Below are 17500 nucleotides of genomic sequence, written 5' to 3'. Positions count from 1 at the left end.
AAAGAAAGGCAGGAGATACTTTTTTTCATCCCTAAATTAGGATTTCTCTCTTATTGTAACTGGAAAAAAAGAAATGCCTGAACTGATAAAAATTTTATCAAAAGGTTTTGCAAAATCTTATCAACACTCATTTTCATTTAAAAGCTAATAAATGATTGAAATTTCACTTTGTATATCTTAAAAAAAAAAAAAAAGAAAACAAGAAGAAGAAGAAGAAAAGAAGGAAAGAAAAGAAAAGAGGAAAATAAAAAGAAAAAATTTTAAAAAAGAGAGAAAAAATCCTAATCATTTTTTATTTTAAAACACAAACTTTCATATTTTAACAGTCAGTTAAAATTCCATTCTCTCATATAATATGACTTTTGATATAGATTTTGACTGCATTTTATAAAGTAAATAGATTTGCAATCGATCAGATCTTCTATTTTTATAAAATAGTCCTAATACCTATGAGCCTTATATCTCTCTATGACTTCTATTGGACTGTAATATTGCTTTAAAAAAAAAAAAAATTATAAAAAATAAAAATTGTTAAAGTTATTTTGTATTTTTTTTTTTTTAATATATTTTTTTGCCAAATGAGCCTTTTGACTTCTGGATGCGACTCATTTTTAGTATGGAGAGATTGAGGAGGCCGCAGGGTGTAGAGAACGTATAAATTTATTAAGTTGGATAATTACTGATTTTTTTTTTTTACCAAATGCTTGCTTATTTAATTGATAATGTACATCTACTTAGTTACTTACCTATTAACTCATTAACTTATTACCAACATACATACTTACGTATTACTCACTTGCTTATATAAAACAGTTACCACCTGAGTTCTAGTTTTATGTCTTGTGTCATGTCATAGAAATCAATAATCTTGTATTCAAAGGGGAGCAACAATTTTCCAACCAAGGTTTCACAGTGATGACCAATGATGCTCGGAAACTAATATATACATTTTATTTGTAGGCTCAAAGGCTAAGACTGCAACCAAAGAAGAAGTGAAGGAAGAGGTAGTAGAGGAAGCTGTGGCTGAGGATTCTAACGGTATATATGTAATATATTTTGTATGATTGGCAAATAATAATTTGTTTTATATGATGATGAATTGGCTTGATATATTTGAAAGGCAGCAACAACATAAGGTTAACAATACAAATGCGTGTCAATAACTCATCCAATATATAAAGAAGGCAGACCACATCCGTGCACTGTCAAAGACCAACATCCAACACATGTCATTTTGCATAGTTCCAACATATTTTTTGTCCTTTATGAAAATGATGCAAACAGGCCAGTACTAGCTACCTTTGTTTAGAGTGGTCACTAATAGATAGATCTGAATCTTGGTCTCTTGGCAGCCCCTCATTGCCTCTTCCTGGAATGGAGCCCTGGAAGAGTCCTTCCTAAATCTCGGGAAGTGATCTTATCCTAATTGCCGATCTGGGTTCAGGCCTAAATACAAGAGATGCACAAACCTTTTTTTTTTTTGTTTGTTTGTAGAGCACTGTCCACAATATTCCATTTGGGGTAACTGTCTTGTTTTGGTAGGAGAGCTAAAGAGCGGATAAGATTTTTTTTTTTAAACATTGCAAAAGTATAGGCTGACTACAGTATGAATAAGATTAAAGGGTATACCAACCCCATTCATTCAGAGCTAAACACTCCATGGCCATGATGGTAGAATTTTTAAATGGCAATGCTCATTACTATATCCTATTATGTCTCGCTGTATTATAGCAGTGTGGTCTTTGCCTTACAACTGTACAGTCTTGCCCTCACAACTCGACGTAAATTAGGTCGATAGGTTTAAGCAGGGAACCAGGCTTTGTGAAGGTATTTTCGTAGATAGGCGGCATTCTACACAGTTTCCTCTGACCATCCAGCAGTGATCGATAGCTGGGTTTATTAGCTCTGACAGATAGTATTTTGAAGTTGAGTAAAATCATATCCAATAGGTAGCAAGCAATTTTATTACACATTTAACCGTATAGCGACTGGGTAAACTCCAGGCAAATGGGATCTATGGCAGTAAAGAACTACTACTTCCTTAATATGAGAATGATACAATGGGCAATCAATAATGCTAGAATAATTATCATTTATTTTCCCATTCGGAAAAGATAAAATGAAAAGGATAAAAATGCAGATTGCACTTCTGTTTTATTATTTTTCTGTGCGTAAAAGAGGAGGTGTTTGTGATGGAGGGGGTTAGGCAATTTTGAAAAGTCTTACTCTGATGTAGCAGACCCAGGTTGAAGATGTTTTTGCGATTTGTTGACCATTCCTCTGACTTGTATTTCAATGGGTTCTTTCAATGGTTGTTGATGGCACTTTCACTGTTATCATAGTGACAACCAAGTATTTTACAGTATATATTTTTTTTGGTTGCTATTTTTGCCTTCTTTGAAACATGCAAAAATGTAAATAGAAGCAGATATCAAACATCAAACAAAAATAAAATGAAGGAAAAGCCACGGTATCATTTCAGGAATGATGGTGGAGGCGATAAGAGATTAAAAAGTAACCGTTGTAAGCAATTTTTTGTTTTATCCAATGCTTTTAGATAGAACAATTTTTATTGCTATTGTACAAAGAACAGACAACAGTTGTTTCATACATGATATATTCAGAAATGATAAATTGTATTAGACAATCACGTTAGCAACAAGTGAAATAGCTATTGAAATATATAGTATAATGAGAACTGATGTTGTTTTTCTTTTCATTTATTTTATATTTCAGTCACCTTTGCTGAAAACTAAGGATCGCTTTTGCATTGGAGTCTAGATAAAATAAACTTGCTTAAGATCAAATTCGTTTAACATAAACTTTTCACCAAGTCCCATTTTTTTTCTTCCTTAATTGAATTCTGGTTTAAACAAACACGAATCCGTCTCTTCTGTTAAGATAAACTGTTCTCTGTCATAGTGTTCTTTTTCTCAATGTAATGTAGACATAGTTACTAAATGTAGATTGTTTATTACCAGATGTGTGTTGTTTTGTGTGTGTGTGTGTATGTGTGTGTGTGTGTGTGTGTGTAGTTGTTGTTGTTTTTTCGTGTTTTTTGATTGTTTGTTCGTTTTTTTTTGTTTGTTTGTTGTGTTTTTCTTTTTTTTGTTTTGCTTTTCTTTTTCTAAACCTGCAACAAACAATTAACTTTTAACGCATATTGAAACCAGTGATGTTCTCATTTTTTCACTTGTTTGTTTTTGTGTTTTTGTTTTGTTTTTTTTTCTTCTGTTTTTTTTTTTTTTTTTGGTGTGAAACATATGATTTGGTACTGTATTCCACTCTAGAGACACGCGTGTCTACAATAAATATTACGTTGGTTTGCCAGAAAACTATTATTTCATGAATCAATTGTTTACCTCCAGCTTTGCCTGACAAGGTCTTTCCCCTGTTCATGACATCAAAGACACAAGAACTTTATAATTGTAAATGTGATGAGGATGTCACTGAGGAAAATCCATTTAAATTCATTCCTAAATCTGACATCTTTGAGGATATGAGAATGAGAGCTGCTGTTTGCGACTTTCATCCTTTCAAACAGCAAATTCAGGTAAAAAACAAATATATTTAAAAAAATGTTTTTGACTTTGTTGCTGTTGTTGTTGTTGTTGTTGTTGTTGTTGTTGTTGTTGTTGTTGTTTTTATTTATTTTGTTTTTGGGTTCCTAAATTTGTTTATTGATTTGATACAATATTCTACTATGGATTTATTATTTGTTTATCCAATCCTCACTCATTCAATCTAGTTGACTGTTTAAAAGTTGTGATTGATGTAACTCCATTTAAATTTAAGTGTTCTTAACATTCGAATTCATTTGAATTATGCTCTTAACTTAGATTTTGACATAAGAGTCATTTGGGTGATCTAAAAGGCTAATCTATAAATTCTTCAATCTCTTTTTTTTTTTCAGGACTATCCTGGTGATGACATCTTGATCGTGTATGATGCGGAGTTCAAACACGGTCAAAACTTCATCATCGCCCTGTCAGAGGAAGCAAGAGAAATCCTTCTCAAGGTTTGATTACATCTTTACTTTTAAAAAGCATGACAAAATAAGAATAAGAATACAGTTTAAGCCACTTAATTGGAATAGTGTGTGCTGTTATGCAGAGATCGTTCCAATGAAGCAGTATACAAATAATGGATTCCACAGATGCGATTTATAATACTTTTCAACAGTCGTAACATCACTTCCTTCCTAATGACGCATGGTAACTTAGTAACACTGGCTCTAAACTATCGGAACAATGGCGGACGCCCGTATGAAATATTTCTCTGGCGAGCATAAGAGTGTATCCAGAGGAAAAAAAAAAAACATAAATTTGATCATGTTTTGACTTTTACACATTCTGATCACAAGGCATATGAAAAGTTCTAGCCAGCATGAAAAATAAAAAGTAATGATTTTCTTTGTTTAGAACCAAGATGGCCGCCATTGCCGGGCGCGAGACATCAGACTATTGAATCGTATTGGAGCAATATGTCGAGACTGCACACATATACAGTACATACAGCGGCCTTTGGTCCAATCAAACTTCAGATTTAACAAAGCTGTTAAAACCCAAGTTTTTCTCCCGCTCTTTGACACTACTAAATCCCCTTCTCATTCTACGAAGTTCATAACTACACACCTCAGCTACAACAAAGTAATCAAAATTGAAAAAAAACATGCTGATTGGGGACAAGTCTGGTATGAAAATTTTTTTCATAATTTTCCGAACACACTGAGCTTTATTACACACCATTATGGTCTGATAGACCACTTTAATATAATACACTAAAAGTCAGGGCATAGGGATGGAGGTGGGGGCATTGCGTGCATGTATGGCGTGTGGTGGCGTGGCTCATTGCCCGCAGCAGTGGCTCTTATAGCCACATCACAAGGGGATAACTTTGCCTTTGTCTGTATGCATATGGTAGATTGGGATCATAGAGTTATTTTAAAAAGACTTTTAAAGCATATAACATTAAATAATCTAATTACCCTGCCAGTTGTTGCCTCTACATTTCCTACCCAGGACTTCCTTGGTTTGCCTCATGCCTTTCTGCCAGCTAATTTTCCCTCTATCACTGATTTTTGGATGATGTTGTGTCTCCAAACATGTCCACAATAGTTCAGTTTTCTCATAATTTTAACTTCTGCCAACAGTTTTCTGGACCTTTGGCCTGCATCAATAAGAACCAGAATGTTTGATTTCTTTCTGGTCTATGGTACTCTTAGAATTCTGCGAGGTTATATACCTTGTATAATAATGTCAAAAATGATAACTCGGATTCAACGAAACCTTGGTTATAACAAACATTGACCTCCAGTCCTATCGACTTTATTGTAATCGAGGTGCACTGTAATAATTGTAGTGGCATCTGAAATAGTGTAATTGTAGAAATATATAACAGAAGTGGTACAGAATTTCCCTTCAATAGTTTGTCTTACCCTCTATTTTTCATGATATTCAATATTGCTCAACATTGCATGTTTGTCGTGATGATGACATAGAGAACAAGTAAATATCTATTCACCAAGCATTTTGCATAGACCTGTCATTACACCTATGACCCGAAGACATCCAATATAAATCAAAGACACGTGAAAGTTGCTTCACCCTAATTTACAAGAAATTAGATATTTCATCCAAGAACGTAGCTCCGCAAAAGAAAAAAAAACAAACAAAAAAAAAAAAAAACCTACAATTTGCAACATTGCCTATTTTTTATTAGCTATTCATTGCTCTCCAAGATGTTCTCATTATGAAGTCGAGCTTATAAGACTTTTAAAAAGGAAATTGATTGTAATTGGTTCATTAGCATAGTTGATTGTGAACCCACACTAATACCATTATATTCTCTTTAAAATATTTTTTGAAGGGGGGGGGGGGGGCGTAAATTTAAAATAGGGCAAATAAATAAAAATAATGTTTGATAAAGGTCGGAATCAATCCAATTATCTGGAGTACGTTTCGATTAACTAATAGATCATTCCAATTAAGCAGTTGATCAGATTAAGTGACATTCTCTCATTACCTGCTTTAATTGTAACAGCTGCCTGTCCAAAGAGAGAGAGGGGGGGGGGGGGAGAGAGAGGGAGAGAGAGAGAGAGAGAGAGAGAGAGAGAGAGAGGGAGAGGGAAAATTCATTTCTGAGTAAATGTGAGCATTTGCCCTGGTCCTCGATCAGTCTTTAATCCTTTAATGGGTAGTTTTGAAATACACTACCAACAACTTTCTGAATTATTATCTTCAGGTACCAGAAGAAGAAGCTGAAGGTGAAGGAGCAAAGGAAGAGGAGGAAGAAGATACAACTGTCTATCAATATATTCCACCTGAGCCAAAGGAATGGGTGTCACAAGGCAGTGAGAAGGAAATTAATGAGAGTAGAGTCCACGAAACTAGAGAAAAGGTAGGTTTATGTCATATTACATAATCACAATGTTGACCTTATTTTCCTTTGTTCCCTTGTGATATAAGATAATTAGTAAGTTATTCATGACTCATAAATAGAGAAAATAGCAATGAGTAATATTAAATAGGAATCTGATCACATTAAAACGTTTACTGGACATTGCTTTCGCTCTTTTTTTTTCAATTTAAAAGCTTTTATATCAATTTAATGGAAAACAACTAAACGTGGAAAAGTTTTTCAATGAAATTGAGCTTATTAACCAATAAATGCAGATCTTGCTCTGAATTATTTGTTCATAACAAACAGTTTTACAACCAGTCACAAAGCGCAGGAGCTTTTGGCATTTAAAGTCACAATCTTTAAAAAATAAGTAAAATATACTGTAGCTGTAATTTAAATTTTACTTTGAACATAACACAATATACAATGAAACCTATGTACAACAGGTCTGGATATATCAAGGGCCCGATTATAACAGGGTTTTTAAAAATCCCTAGGGATTTTTTCTTCTTCTTTGCCTTTAGTAAAATCTACCTTCTATAATATTCGTAGAAGGGACTTTAAAAAGCCTAATTGGTTACAATAGGAGCGCCGAAACCCACTTCATATCTCCAAATACAATGCATTATCCCACATTACACACAGGTAAACCTACAGTTAAAGGCAACAGAGAGCTAGGCTTGGCCTTGTTTCTGAATAATTTGTGTATGTGTGTGTTTGTGAGTGAGAGAGAGAAACACTCACTAAAAACAGTTTTAAAATGGTGATTTGGGTTATTTGGGTTATTTCCCTTGAAATTCGGCTATAACAGTGATTTTAGGCTGGTCTCACCATCACTGTTATGCTGAGATTCCACTGTACCTTTTTTGAAATGCAAAGACTGTGATTGAAATTTGATATAATTCCGCAATGATTTTTTTTTTTTTTTTTGTAATGGAATAAATAACTTTCAACCTGAGATTTTATAGAGTTCAATATCCCCTAAATGTGCTCAAAGTGCTTTACAAGGAGTCCCAAACAAACAACAGGACTTAAGATGTAGGACGAGACATGAAGCACTTATCCATGCTTTTACCAGTCAGGTATTCATTTTACATGTGAATATGGTGAGAGGATTTGAATAAAGAGCATTTTCTGAGGACTCAACATTGTGCCGCCCACAGCAAGATTTGTACCAGGGACCTACAGGTCTGAAAGTGAGTGTAACACCAATAGATCACAAAGCTGCATGATATGAAATACCTACTTATTCATGAATTTTTCCTTATTAATATTTCAGATTAAAGTGTCGTCTAAGAGAATTCGCAAGGAATTTGGTGCACCTGTGACGTTCAAGGATAGAAGTGTTGCAGATGTCAAAGATGGATATGTTGAATGCCCACCAATAGACGATAAAAACTTTGAAATCAAACGAATTGAATTGGACAAAGCAGTGCAGGTAAAAGAGAAAATTTTGAAGCCTTTTTAACCTTTCAAGAATTATTGTTATTTCAAAAACTATCTCTAAATATCATCTGGTTGTAAATCTTCAAACCACTATTGTGAGAAAATCTAAAATCTGATCAATATGATGGACACAGGGACAAAAATAGAGAAATTAAAATAATATGCGCTGACAAGAATATGTATATTGGTTCATTTGGGCACCTTTAGATTCTGGTAATGCGGACAATAATACGCTGTGTTCAGGGGAAGCAGAACAAGCTTATCACCTTCTATGATACCATTTTAATGTCTTTTTGAATAACCAAAGAAAAACAAAGAGAAATAAAAACTGACAACAAACTAGTTCAACCCTAGGCTTCCTTATAGGTTGTTTTGTCTTTTAATGACTGTATATAATGCTTTTTTTTAAATTACGCTTTTCCGCATGGCATTGTCAGAAGCTGTCATATATTCCTATCATCAAAAATTATAGATAATACATCCAAAAAAATTAAATCATATCAATAAGAATAACTCCTGCCATCACAGTGAGAAAATTGGAGGTTAATAGTAACCTCGCCCAAGGAAAGAATGAAAGTGCCTGAAGCGAGTATTGAACCCAGACCTCCTGGGTCACAGTGTAATGTCTTAACCTCTCACCACTCTAACACTTGTGTTTTATCCAATTATGTATCGGTCCCAAGCAATCATTACTACTTGGTGTACATTAAGACGAGCAGGTTAGATTCAGAGATGTTATGTTGAATAGAGTAACCAAAATACTTCCTAAATTACAGTATTGAGTCATTTGTGAAATGTATCTACACGGTCCTCCTCAGGCAATATTTGATCAAGTAGATCAAGGCACTCAGACCACATGGAAGTATCCCCGTAATGCGAACAGTCAAACATACCCAAGAGAATTTACAGAGGATGAACAGGAACAGTATTGTAAATCAGAGGGGTTTAACACATTTGTGAACAATGTTGCAAATAGGTAAGTGTTATTCACTTGATTTTTCATGATGATGATGATAATGATGGGGGTGATGTTAGTGGTGGTGGTGGTGGTGGTGGTGATGCCTATAATAGGATTGGTTATGTTAGTTGTTGTGATTGAGGAGGAAGTGCGGCTATGTGGTCTTGTGGTATGAAAATCTTTTTGGATTAGACGGTCCTGGGTTCGAGCCTTGCTCAATGCATAGTTGAGTCCTTGGAAAAGGCTCTTTACTCACATTATCTCACCACACTCAGGTGTAAAATGAGTACCTGGCCATTAACAGTGATGTCTCTGTTGGAAAAAAAATTGATATTGCCTAACAGGCATCATGTCTTGCTCTATATGTTACGTGTTGATGTTGGTCAGGGACCCTTTGTTAAGTGCTTTGAGCACATTTAGTGGATATTGCACTATATAGAAATAGCTCAAAGCTCAAGCTCAAGTGTGTAATTCCAAAATTGAAATCACCATACAATTTCCTTTTGTGATCAGCTTTCACCAAGCATTGGAACAGAACGAAATTATGAACGTTTTTCACATCGACTGGATTCATCTTGGAGAGGGAGATGACACATTTGGCAGCAAGGCTGACAACCACCTTAAGGTATGTACTTAACCAATCATTTCCTTTACTTCCATCTATAGTTTTAGTCCTAATAAACACTGTTTATCTTTTGTAATTGTTCTCTCTCTCTCTGCCCTCTTTTATCCTATTTAGCTAGGTAAATGCTTATCCATTTAATCATACTCATCATCTCTATCTCACATTACTGTTTTTGATGAGAATTGATTAACGTTCATTTATTATTTGATTTAATTAATTTATTTATTCCATTGATTGATTTTATTTATTTATTTATTAGTTTATTATTTGTTTATATACTTCTTTGTTAGTTTATATATTTCTTTCTTTCCTTATTTATATATATGTATTTATTTGTAGATTTATTCATTTATTTTTGTGCTCAATGATTCCTGTAGGAATACCAATCCTTCACCGACCTTCAATTCAGCAAAGATAAAGTAATTCAATGGATCCAATGGCATCCGACCGTCAAAGGTGTTGTGGCTACAGCTGTCACAGAGAAGCTGTCATTTGATGAAAGAATAGACCAAGCAGCTAAGGTCATCATGACGCCATCTTTGGTTTTGATCTGGAGTTTTGCTGACCCAATTCATCCACAGGTTAGTTTCTATAAGTTTATATACAAATCTGCAAAAGTAACTTTACATTTTTGTATGCTAAATTACTAAAGATTAACAACATGTTAGAGTCAAGAATTTTTTATCACCCAAAAGAGCAATTATTATGAGACATGTATGCTTAGTTATATTACAATCTTTCGATCATAGCGGGGATAGTGAATATTTTTGTAAGACAACTTGATATTTTGTCTTCAGAAATGACACAAAGATGAAATCATTTAGAATTGTTATAGGAACAATTGGGAAAATGAAATTTCTTAAGTCCTCAAAAGAACAGTCACGCATTAACATGCCAAAAATACTATCTTAGTAAAATCCTTTTATAATTACTGTTATTTCAATTATTTTACTCTCGAAAACATACCGAAACTGAGCCTCAAAGATAGAGCTCGTCTACTTGGCAAATTCATGCTAAACCACCAGTCGTTGAGGTGGCACAGCTTTTTAATTTGGACCTACCTGCTATTCTATTGTCGCAAAATTCAAAAATGAAATGCCATGTTAGGGATCAAAGGCGGGCAGGTCAACCCCGAGTAACAACGACCAATGATGATCGAACATTTGCTCGACACACAACCAACCCCTCTCTTATGTCTCTGACATTGCTCCGATAGACAAGATTTTAAGTTGGACAATGGTGGGGATACTTGCAATCGCTGGACTCAGAAAGAAAAGGCCCTCTGTGCAACTTCAACTAACTGAGAATAAGACCTTGATGTTCCAATGGCCAGCTGTAAATCCAGACCTTAATCTTATTGAGCATTTCTGTGATCTCAAAACACATAAAAAAGAACAGCAGTGCCAAGCAAGCTATGCTTACGAGCTTTAGAACGCAGTTGAAACAGAATAGAATGAAGTCACAGCAAATGATATAAACCCCTTGATAAACTCTATAGGGAGACTTGTCCAGGTAGTTATTGGAAATCAGTGTGGTCATATGCAGTACTGACTTCGTTGCGTTGAATGTTTCCCCTTTTTCCGAAGCAGAGCAGCCTGTGTTCTTTGGGTCGTCTTTACTTTTGGGATTATGCATTTATGTTGATGAAATTTGGATCACATATATTAAAGATATTGCTCATTTCTGTGATATAACGTTTGTCTAATTATGTGTTTTAAAACTGAAATGAATTGACTCAAAACAAGTGTAAAGTTACTTATGCACATGTGTGTATAATATCATACTCCACGAATTAGTGATATCAATCATTTCTGTGTCGTAGTGAAGACTGAGGGGTAAATAAATTGTTCACTGGCATAATAATATAGTTACTAAAACACTGGAATGAGATGAATTTGTTAATGAGATAGAATGCTGAAGTAAATTTCTAATGATGATAATTTTATCATGACGTAAATTTATTGAAAAGAATTCCAGCAGGTAGGGGAAAGATGATGCAACATAAAATTATTCAGATCACGATTTTTAAATGAGTATCTTTTGTGTAACCAAGGTTGATGTTCATACATAGAGCAAAGTAAAAGGGATTATGAATGATCCGCCTTACTGGGATGAATAAGTGTCGGAAAACAAAAAATGTCCATGTCATATCTAACTTCTGTTTTTTTTTTATCTATAATAATTTTTATTGTCGTTCAGTAAGTTTCACAAACATTGTGTATCTATAGTGGCTTTTATAACTGTTATAACAAGGTGTGACATATTGTTCATTTTGTTTTGATATTATATTAAAATAGTGTTTGATGCGATTTATACTACTCTTATCTATACCATGTTAACGTCCTAAATGTTATTATTCATGTCTCTAGCTGATTCTAGAGGCTCCAGATGACGTTATGAGTTTTGCTTTCAACCCTACCGACCCGAACATAGTTGTGGGAGGCTGTTACAATGGCCAGATTGTTTTATGGGATATCTCAGGTCATGCAGACAGACTGAAACAACAACGTGGCAGCAATAGAAACAAAAAGAGAACTGTTTTAGTAAGTAGTAGTTGTAGTTTATTATTAGCTCCAAGCCTCAAAGACATAGTGATATATGCTGTTGTTTCTTTCAGTAAGACTGAGAGCCCCTCTTTATTTTATGCTAATAACTATTTTCTGTTCCTTGTATGTGATTTACCTTTACCCAAATAATAAAAGGCAATTTTATTTTTAGATATAATAGTTTAGGTGGATATAACTGAAATGTGACAGAAATAGAAAAAAAAAAAGTTATCATTAGTTATCAGGGGACTTTTGATTCAACAGACTCATATCTAAAAAGATATTCCGCATTTCAACAAAAAAAAAAAAGAAAAGAAAAATTCGGTTAAAAAATGCATATTAGTATCAACACCATACATCCAACAATATATAATGAGATCTACCTTCAGACCCATCAATCTTATTGTATCCGGTGTGATGTGCTCTGTTATTATCAATTTACGTGAAAAGAAATTTCACATTGGGGATTTGACAGTTGAATACTTAGACTTAAAGACCTGGATACGAACCCCACTTTTGACATCTCATTTTACTCTTTGTAAGAAATTTAATTTTTGTTGCTCACTTTAACTTTTCAACGATGCATGATACTTGTGTTATGTTGGACTTTCTTCCCAATAGTTACTAGATTTTGTTTTGAAGGAGAGAAGTATAAGATTTTTTTTTTTGTTTGATTTGATTTGCGTTTTTAATTTATCTCACATATACAGAAAAAATAATCCTGCAATGATTCTCACTGGATGTTCCTTATCAAGTGCTATGCTATTTAGTGATTGATTTTGATATGACAATGCACACTTTCATTAATATATATATATATATATATATATATATATATATTATATATATATATATATATATTGTATTGTTTTTATGTTTTTTTTATTTCTCATCCCACTCAGCCTGGCTTTGAAGACCCAAATGCTTTGAAGACTCCAATTGTCCGTTATTGTGCTGTTTCTAGTATTGACAACAGTCACAAGGGCCCCGTTACAGATATCCAATGGCTTCCAGATCACATGCATGTATGGAAATATAGCTTTCTTCGCTTTACAAGAACATAAAGTCCTCATCAAACTGTTGCTCAATTTGTATTTGCCATTTTATCAGGAGCCAATAAATAAGAAGAAATTTTAAAGACTTTCTTCCATTCCAATTGTGAAAGAGTAATTGGCTCTTATTTAGATAATGCCAAAACTATTTTTCAATGGGTCAGCATACTATGAAGCAATATTTTGTCAATATTTGGTTATAGAAATTAGTAGGCAGGTGAAAAACAAGAAGCAGTAAAGAACTTATTTCTTCTATTTTTTAAACCAAAGAATTTTATAGTTGCGTAATATTAAGAAAATTTTACATTTGTTTGACGCATTAATGATTTGGATATAATAACCATACATACACATTAGACATTGAGATGTTTTAAGATTTTATTCATCAACAGCCAATCAAAGTAAAACACAGCTGGCAATTACTTGCATTTCTCCATTGTCTGATACAAACTGTTTCTGTCATATAAAGATTTGAAAAGCTGTATGTATGACATTGATAAACAACGCAGAGAGAAAAATGCAAGGAAAAAAATCATCCAAAAAAATCCCAAGCCTAGGAAGACTGATTTTTTAGAATTTTCTAGCTTTGTCCAACACTCCTGCACTGTCACATACACACTCTTTCAGATTTTTATCTTACACTAGTGCCCCCTCTTCAACTTTTGATTTTCATTTCTGCTTTATATATTTTTTTTTTTTGTATTAATGCAGTATTTCCCTTAATGTTTATTAGGGTTTATCCCTTTTGATTTCATTGAGTTTGCTCTTGATAAAAAATGATTCTGGAGTCAACACTACATTATCAATTCGAGGTTGAAGACAAATACACAACTAAACAAGACACATAGAGATTTAGAGTGTGGACTTGAGTTTTGATAAATTAACTCATTTATTTGCTAGTATATGGTAGATGATTGATCAGATCAAACTAATACTTTGGACTTGATTGCATCATTGATGTTATTTATCATTACAACTCCAGGTAACCAAGATGGGTGTGCCCCAGGAAAATTCGTCTCTCCATTGTTCTCAACTTCTAAGCTGTTCTACTGACCAGTAAGTCTTACTAGGTTTTAAAATACATGGTTTTTTTTTTTAACTCTGACTTGCTCCAATTCAAGAGAAATAAAAATCAACACAATAGCAAAAACAAAAACAAACAAACAAATTGGGCTCATACCATGTGTCATTTAAATTCAAACTGACTGCAGGAAAAATAATGACTTCCACTGCAACTATTACAAAATGCCTAACTGTTAGATATCCTCTTTATTTCTCAATGATCAAAGTTGAGGATGAAACAATGCGCCCCCCTCCCCCACCCCCCCTTCCCCTCCTTTTTTTCACCCTCCTTCTTTCTAGCAAATAGCGATCAACAACGTTCTAAACGTATCAATTCCCATTTTTAAATAATCCTCAGCTGTGTCAACTTCTGGGATACAAAACCCCCCAAGTTCCACGAAGATAAAGGACACAAACAGCCCATGGGAGTACCAGACACTTTTAAATACCTGGATTTGACATGGAAACCACATCTAAGGGTGATCAGATTTAATCTTTGATTAAAAATTATATAATTTAAGAATAATATAGAGTTGAAGGCAATATGAATTGCATTGACATAGTAGAGCTTATCTATTTCACTACAAATGAATTGTATTTATTGAGATAAATACTTTTCTTCTAACAGTAAAGGACAATTTTGATAACTACACAAATGTTTAGCTTGAATGTTAGTTAAAACCAACACTCCTAATCACTTTGCTAACCTCAGTAAAATGCTCTTTGATCTTGGCTGCAAGGCGATAATTTTATTTGATAATTAACAAACCCTTTGTTAGTGCAATAAATGCCATTATAGCAAAACCTTTTCCTTTTTCAAAGAGCAATTTTTGTGGCACTCCCTTGGTTGTAAGCTAAATTGAGCTTGCCATTTGAATGAAAAAGATATAATGGTTATCTTCATGAGTTCTTTTTTGTGTGGATTTGTGGAATAATTGATAACAATTCAAGTTTCATTTATTTTCATTGATTGAATTAATCCAATTTACTTTGATATTTAATTATTCATATAATAGATAAGACAATCAATCTCTTCTTAATTGTTTGATGTCTAATTATAATTATCTGTGCATCATGTTTTTAGGTGACGTTGTCAAAATCAGAACCTGGAGGAGATCATGCTCCAACGCGATTCTCAATCCAAGAAAGACAAGGAGACAGATCTGCATGTGAGAAGATTTATTTAGTTTATAACAGATTAGAGGAGTTACAAAGATATGTCATTGATGGCATGCATATTCTTTATACCATTGCTTACAGATTGGAACTGTTACAAAGATATTGATTACTTTTATAATTTTATGTTTAATTTACTAACAAGATTTGTAACATTGTTTGTATTTTTAATTCAGAAAAGTGAGTGGAGCAGGCACTTATGTTGGTAACAACAAGATATGAAGTGAATAGAAAAGTGCCAGAAGACAATAGAGAATAAAAATTTTTTCGCGGCGGTGGTGGGGTTTGAACCTGCGACCTTATTGGTACGACAACTCCGCCTGGCAGGTGAGAGCGTGGCTCTACCGTGTGAGCTATCCACGAACACAAAAATATTCGTTTCAAACTCAAAGTCATTACTAGATCCCTCCTATTGTCTTCTGGCACTTTTCTATTCACTTCATATCTTGTTGTTACCAACATAAGTGCCTGCTCCACTCACTTTTCTGAATTAAAAATTCACCCCATACACCGGAGCATACTCAATGTCTCAATCGTTTCTATGTTATATGTTTGTGTTGAGAATATTGGCTATTAAGCTTAACTGCTGGTCAAAATTATTCGCGATGGTGGTGTACGAACGAATCGGCGGTCTCAAGAAGTGGGGTGAGAGAGGGATCTAGTAATGACTTTGAGTTTGAAACGAATATTTTTGTGTTCGTGGATAGCTCACACGGTAGAGCCACGCTCTCACCTGCCAGGCGGAGTTGTCGTACCAATAAGGTCGCAGGTTCAAACCCCACCACCGCCGCGAAAAAATTTTTATTCTCTATTGTCTTCTGGCACTTTTCTATTCACTTCATATCTTGTTGTTACCAACATAAGTGCCTGCTCCACTCACTTTTCTGAATTAAAAATTCACCCCATACACCGGAGCATACTCAATGTCTCAATCGTTTCTATGTTATATGTTTGTGTTGAGAATATTGGCTATTTAGCTTAACTGCTGGTCAAAATTATTCGCGATGGTGGTGTACGAACGAATCGGCGGTCTCAAGAAGTGGGTGAGAGAGGGATCTAGTAATGACTTTGAGTTTGAAACTAATATTTTTGTGTTCGTGGATAGCTCACACGGTAGAGCCACGCTCTCACCTGCCAGGCGGAGTTGTCGTACCAATAAGGTCGCAGGTTCAAACCCCACACCGCCGCGAAAAAATTTTTATTCTCTATTGTCTTCTGGCACTTTTCTATTCACTTCATATCTTGTTGTTACCAACATAAGTGCCTGCTCCACTCACTTTTCTGAATTAAAAATTCACCCCATACACCGGAGCATACTCAATGTCTCAATCGTTTCTATGTTATATGTTTGTGTTGAGAATATTGGCTATTAAGCTTAACTGCTGGTCAAAATTATTCGCGATGGTGGTGTACGAACGAATCGGCGGTCTCAAGAAGTGGGTGAGAGAGGGATCTAGTAATGACTTTGAGTTTGAAACGAATATTTTTGTGTTCGTGGATAGCTCACACGGTAGAGCCACGCTCTCACCTGCCAGGCGGAGTTGTCGTACCAATAAGGTCGCAGGTTCAAACCCCACCACCGCCGCGAAAAAATTTTTATTCTCTATTGTCTTCTGGCACTTTTCTATTCACTTCATATCTTGTTGTTACCAACATAAGTGCCTGCTCCACTCACTTTTCTGAATTAAAAATTCACCCCATACACCGGAGCATACTCAATGTCTCAATCGTTTCTATGTTATATGTTTGTGTTGAGAATATTGGCTATTAAGCTTAACTGCTGGTCAAAATTATTCGCGATGGTGGTGTACGAACGAATCGGCGGTCTCAAGAAGTGGGTGAGAGAGGGATCTAGTAATGACTTTGAGTTTGAAACGAATATTTTTGTGTTCGTGGATAGCTCACACGGTAGAGCCACGCTCTCACCTGCCAGGCGGAGTTGTCGTACCAATAAGGTCGCAGTTTCAAACCCCACCACCGCCGCGAAAAAATTTTTATTCTCTATTGTCTTCTGGCACTTTTCTATTCACTTCATATCTTTTTGTAACATTGTTTGTACAATGCAGCACTCTTGATACTTTATATAATTTTAGAACAAACACGTTTTAATTATTAGATATCAATTGCAATGTGCTATCAAATTATTATGAAATTAATATTTTATTTGTTTTGTTTTTAATCTTAGTGAACTCTGGTACTGAAAACAAAGATTTAGATCCAACATCCACCATGC

At 34.4% G+C, this 17500-nt stretch overlaps 1 protein-coding gene across 2 annotated transcripts in view; it reads left to right on the top strand.

Moving 5' to 3' along the window:
• Nucleotides 1-17500, top strand: part of LOC144968321 (dynein axonemal intermediate chain 3-like) — a 43235-nt gene that overhangs the window by 8058 nt on the left and 17677 nt on the right. Inside the window, exons 3-17 of one of the 2 annotated variants that reach the window (XM_078906574.1) lie at nucleotides 1-8; nucleotides 961-1038; nucleotides 3369-3553; nucleotides 3914-4018; nucleotides 6244-6399; nucleotides 7682-7840; nucleotides 8667-8824; nucleotides 9320-9431; nucleotides 9809-10012; nucleotides 11801-11974; nucleotides 12880-13002; nucleotides 14012-14085; nucleotides 14450-14570; nucleotides 15176-15260; nucleotides 17453-17500. The exon at nucleotides 1-8 is cut by the window's left edge and continues 89 nt beyond it; the exon at nucleotides 17453-17500 is cut by the window's right edge and continues 86 nt beyond it. In XM_078906574.1, the coding sequence (XP_078762700.1) occupies nucleotides 1-8; nucleotides 961-1038; nucleotides 3369-3553; nucleotides 3914-4018; nucleotides 6244-6399; nucleotides 7682-7840; nucleotides 8667-8824; nucleotides 9320-9431; nucleotides 9809-10012; nucleotides 11801-11974; nucleotides 12880-13002; nucleotides 14012-14085; nucleotides 14450-14570; nucleotides 15176-15260; nucleotides 17453-17500 (1790 nt within the window). The remainder of the gene's footprint in view (nucleotides 9-960; nucleotides 1039-3368; nucleotides 3554-3913; nucleotides 4019-6243; nucleotides 6400-7681; nucleotides 7841-8666; nucleotides 8825-9319; nucleotides 9432-9808; nucleotides 10013-11800; nucleotides 11975-12879; nucleotides 13003-14011; nucleotides 14086-14449; nucleotides 14571-15175; nucleotides 15261-17452) is intronic. The other variant, XM_078906584.1, reaches the window with a different exon arrangement.

The sequence above is a fragment of the Berghia stephanieae genome, chromosome 1 (genome assembly GCF_034508935.2).
Source record: "Berghia stephanieae isolate SIO BIC M18660-M18661 chromosome 1, UCSD_Bste_1.3, whole genome shotgun sequence".
NCBI lineage: Eukaryota > Metazoa > Mollusca > Gastropoda > Nudibranchia > Aeolidiidae > Berghia > Berghia stephanieae.
This window is presented reverse-complemented; position numbering and strand designations above follow the sequence as displayed.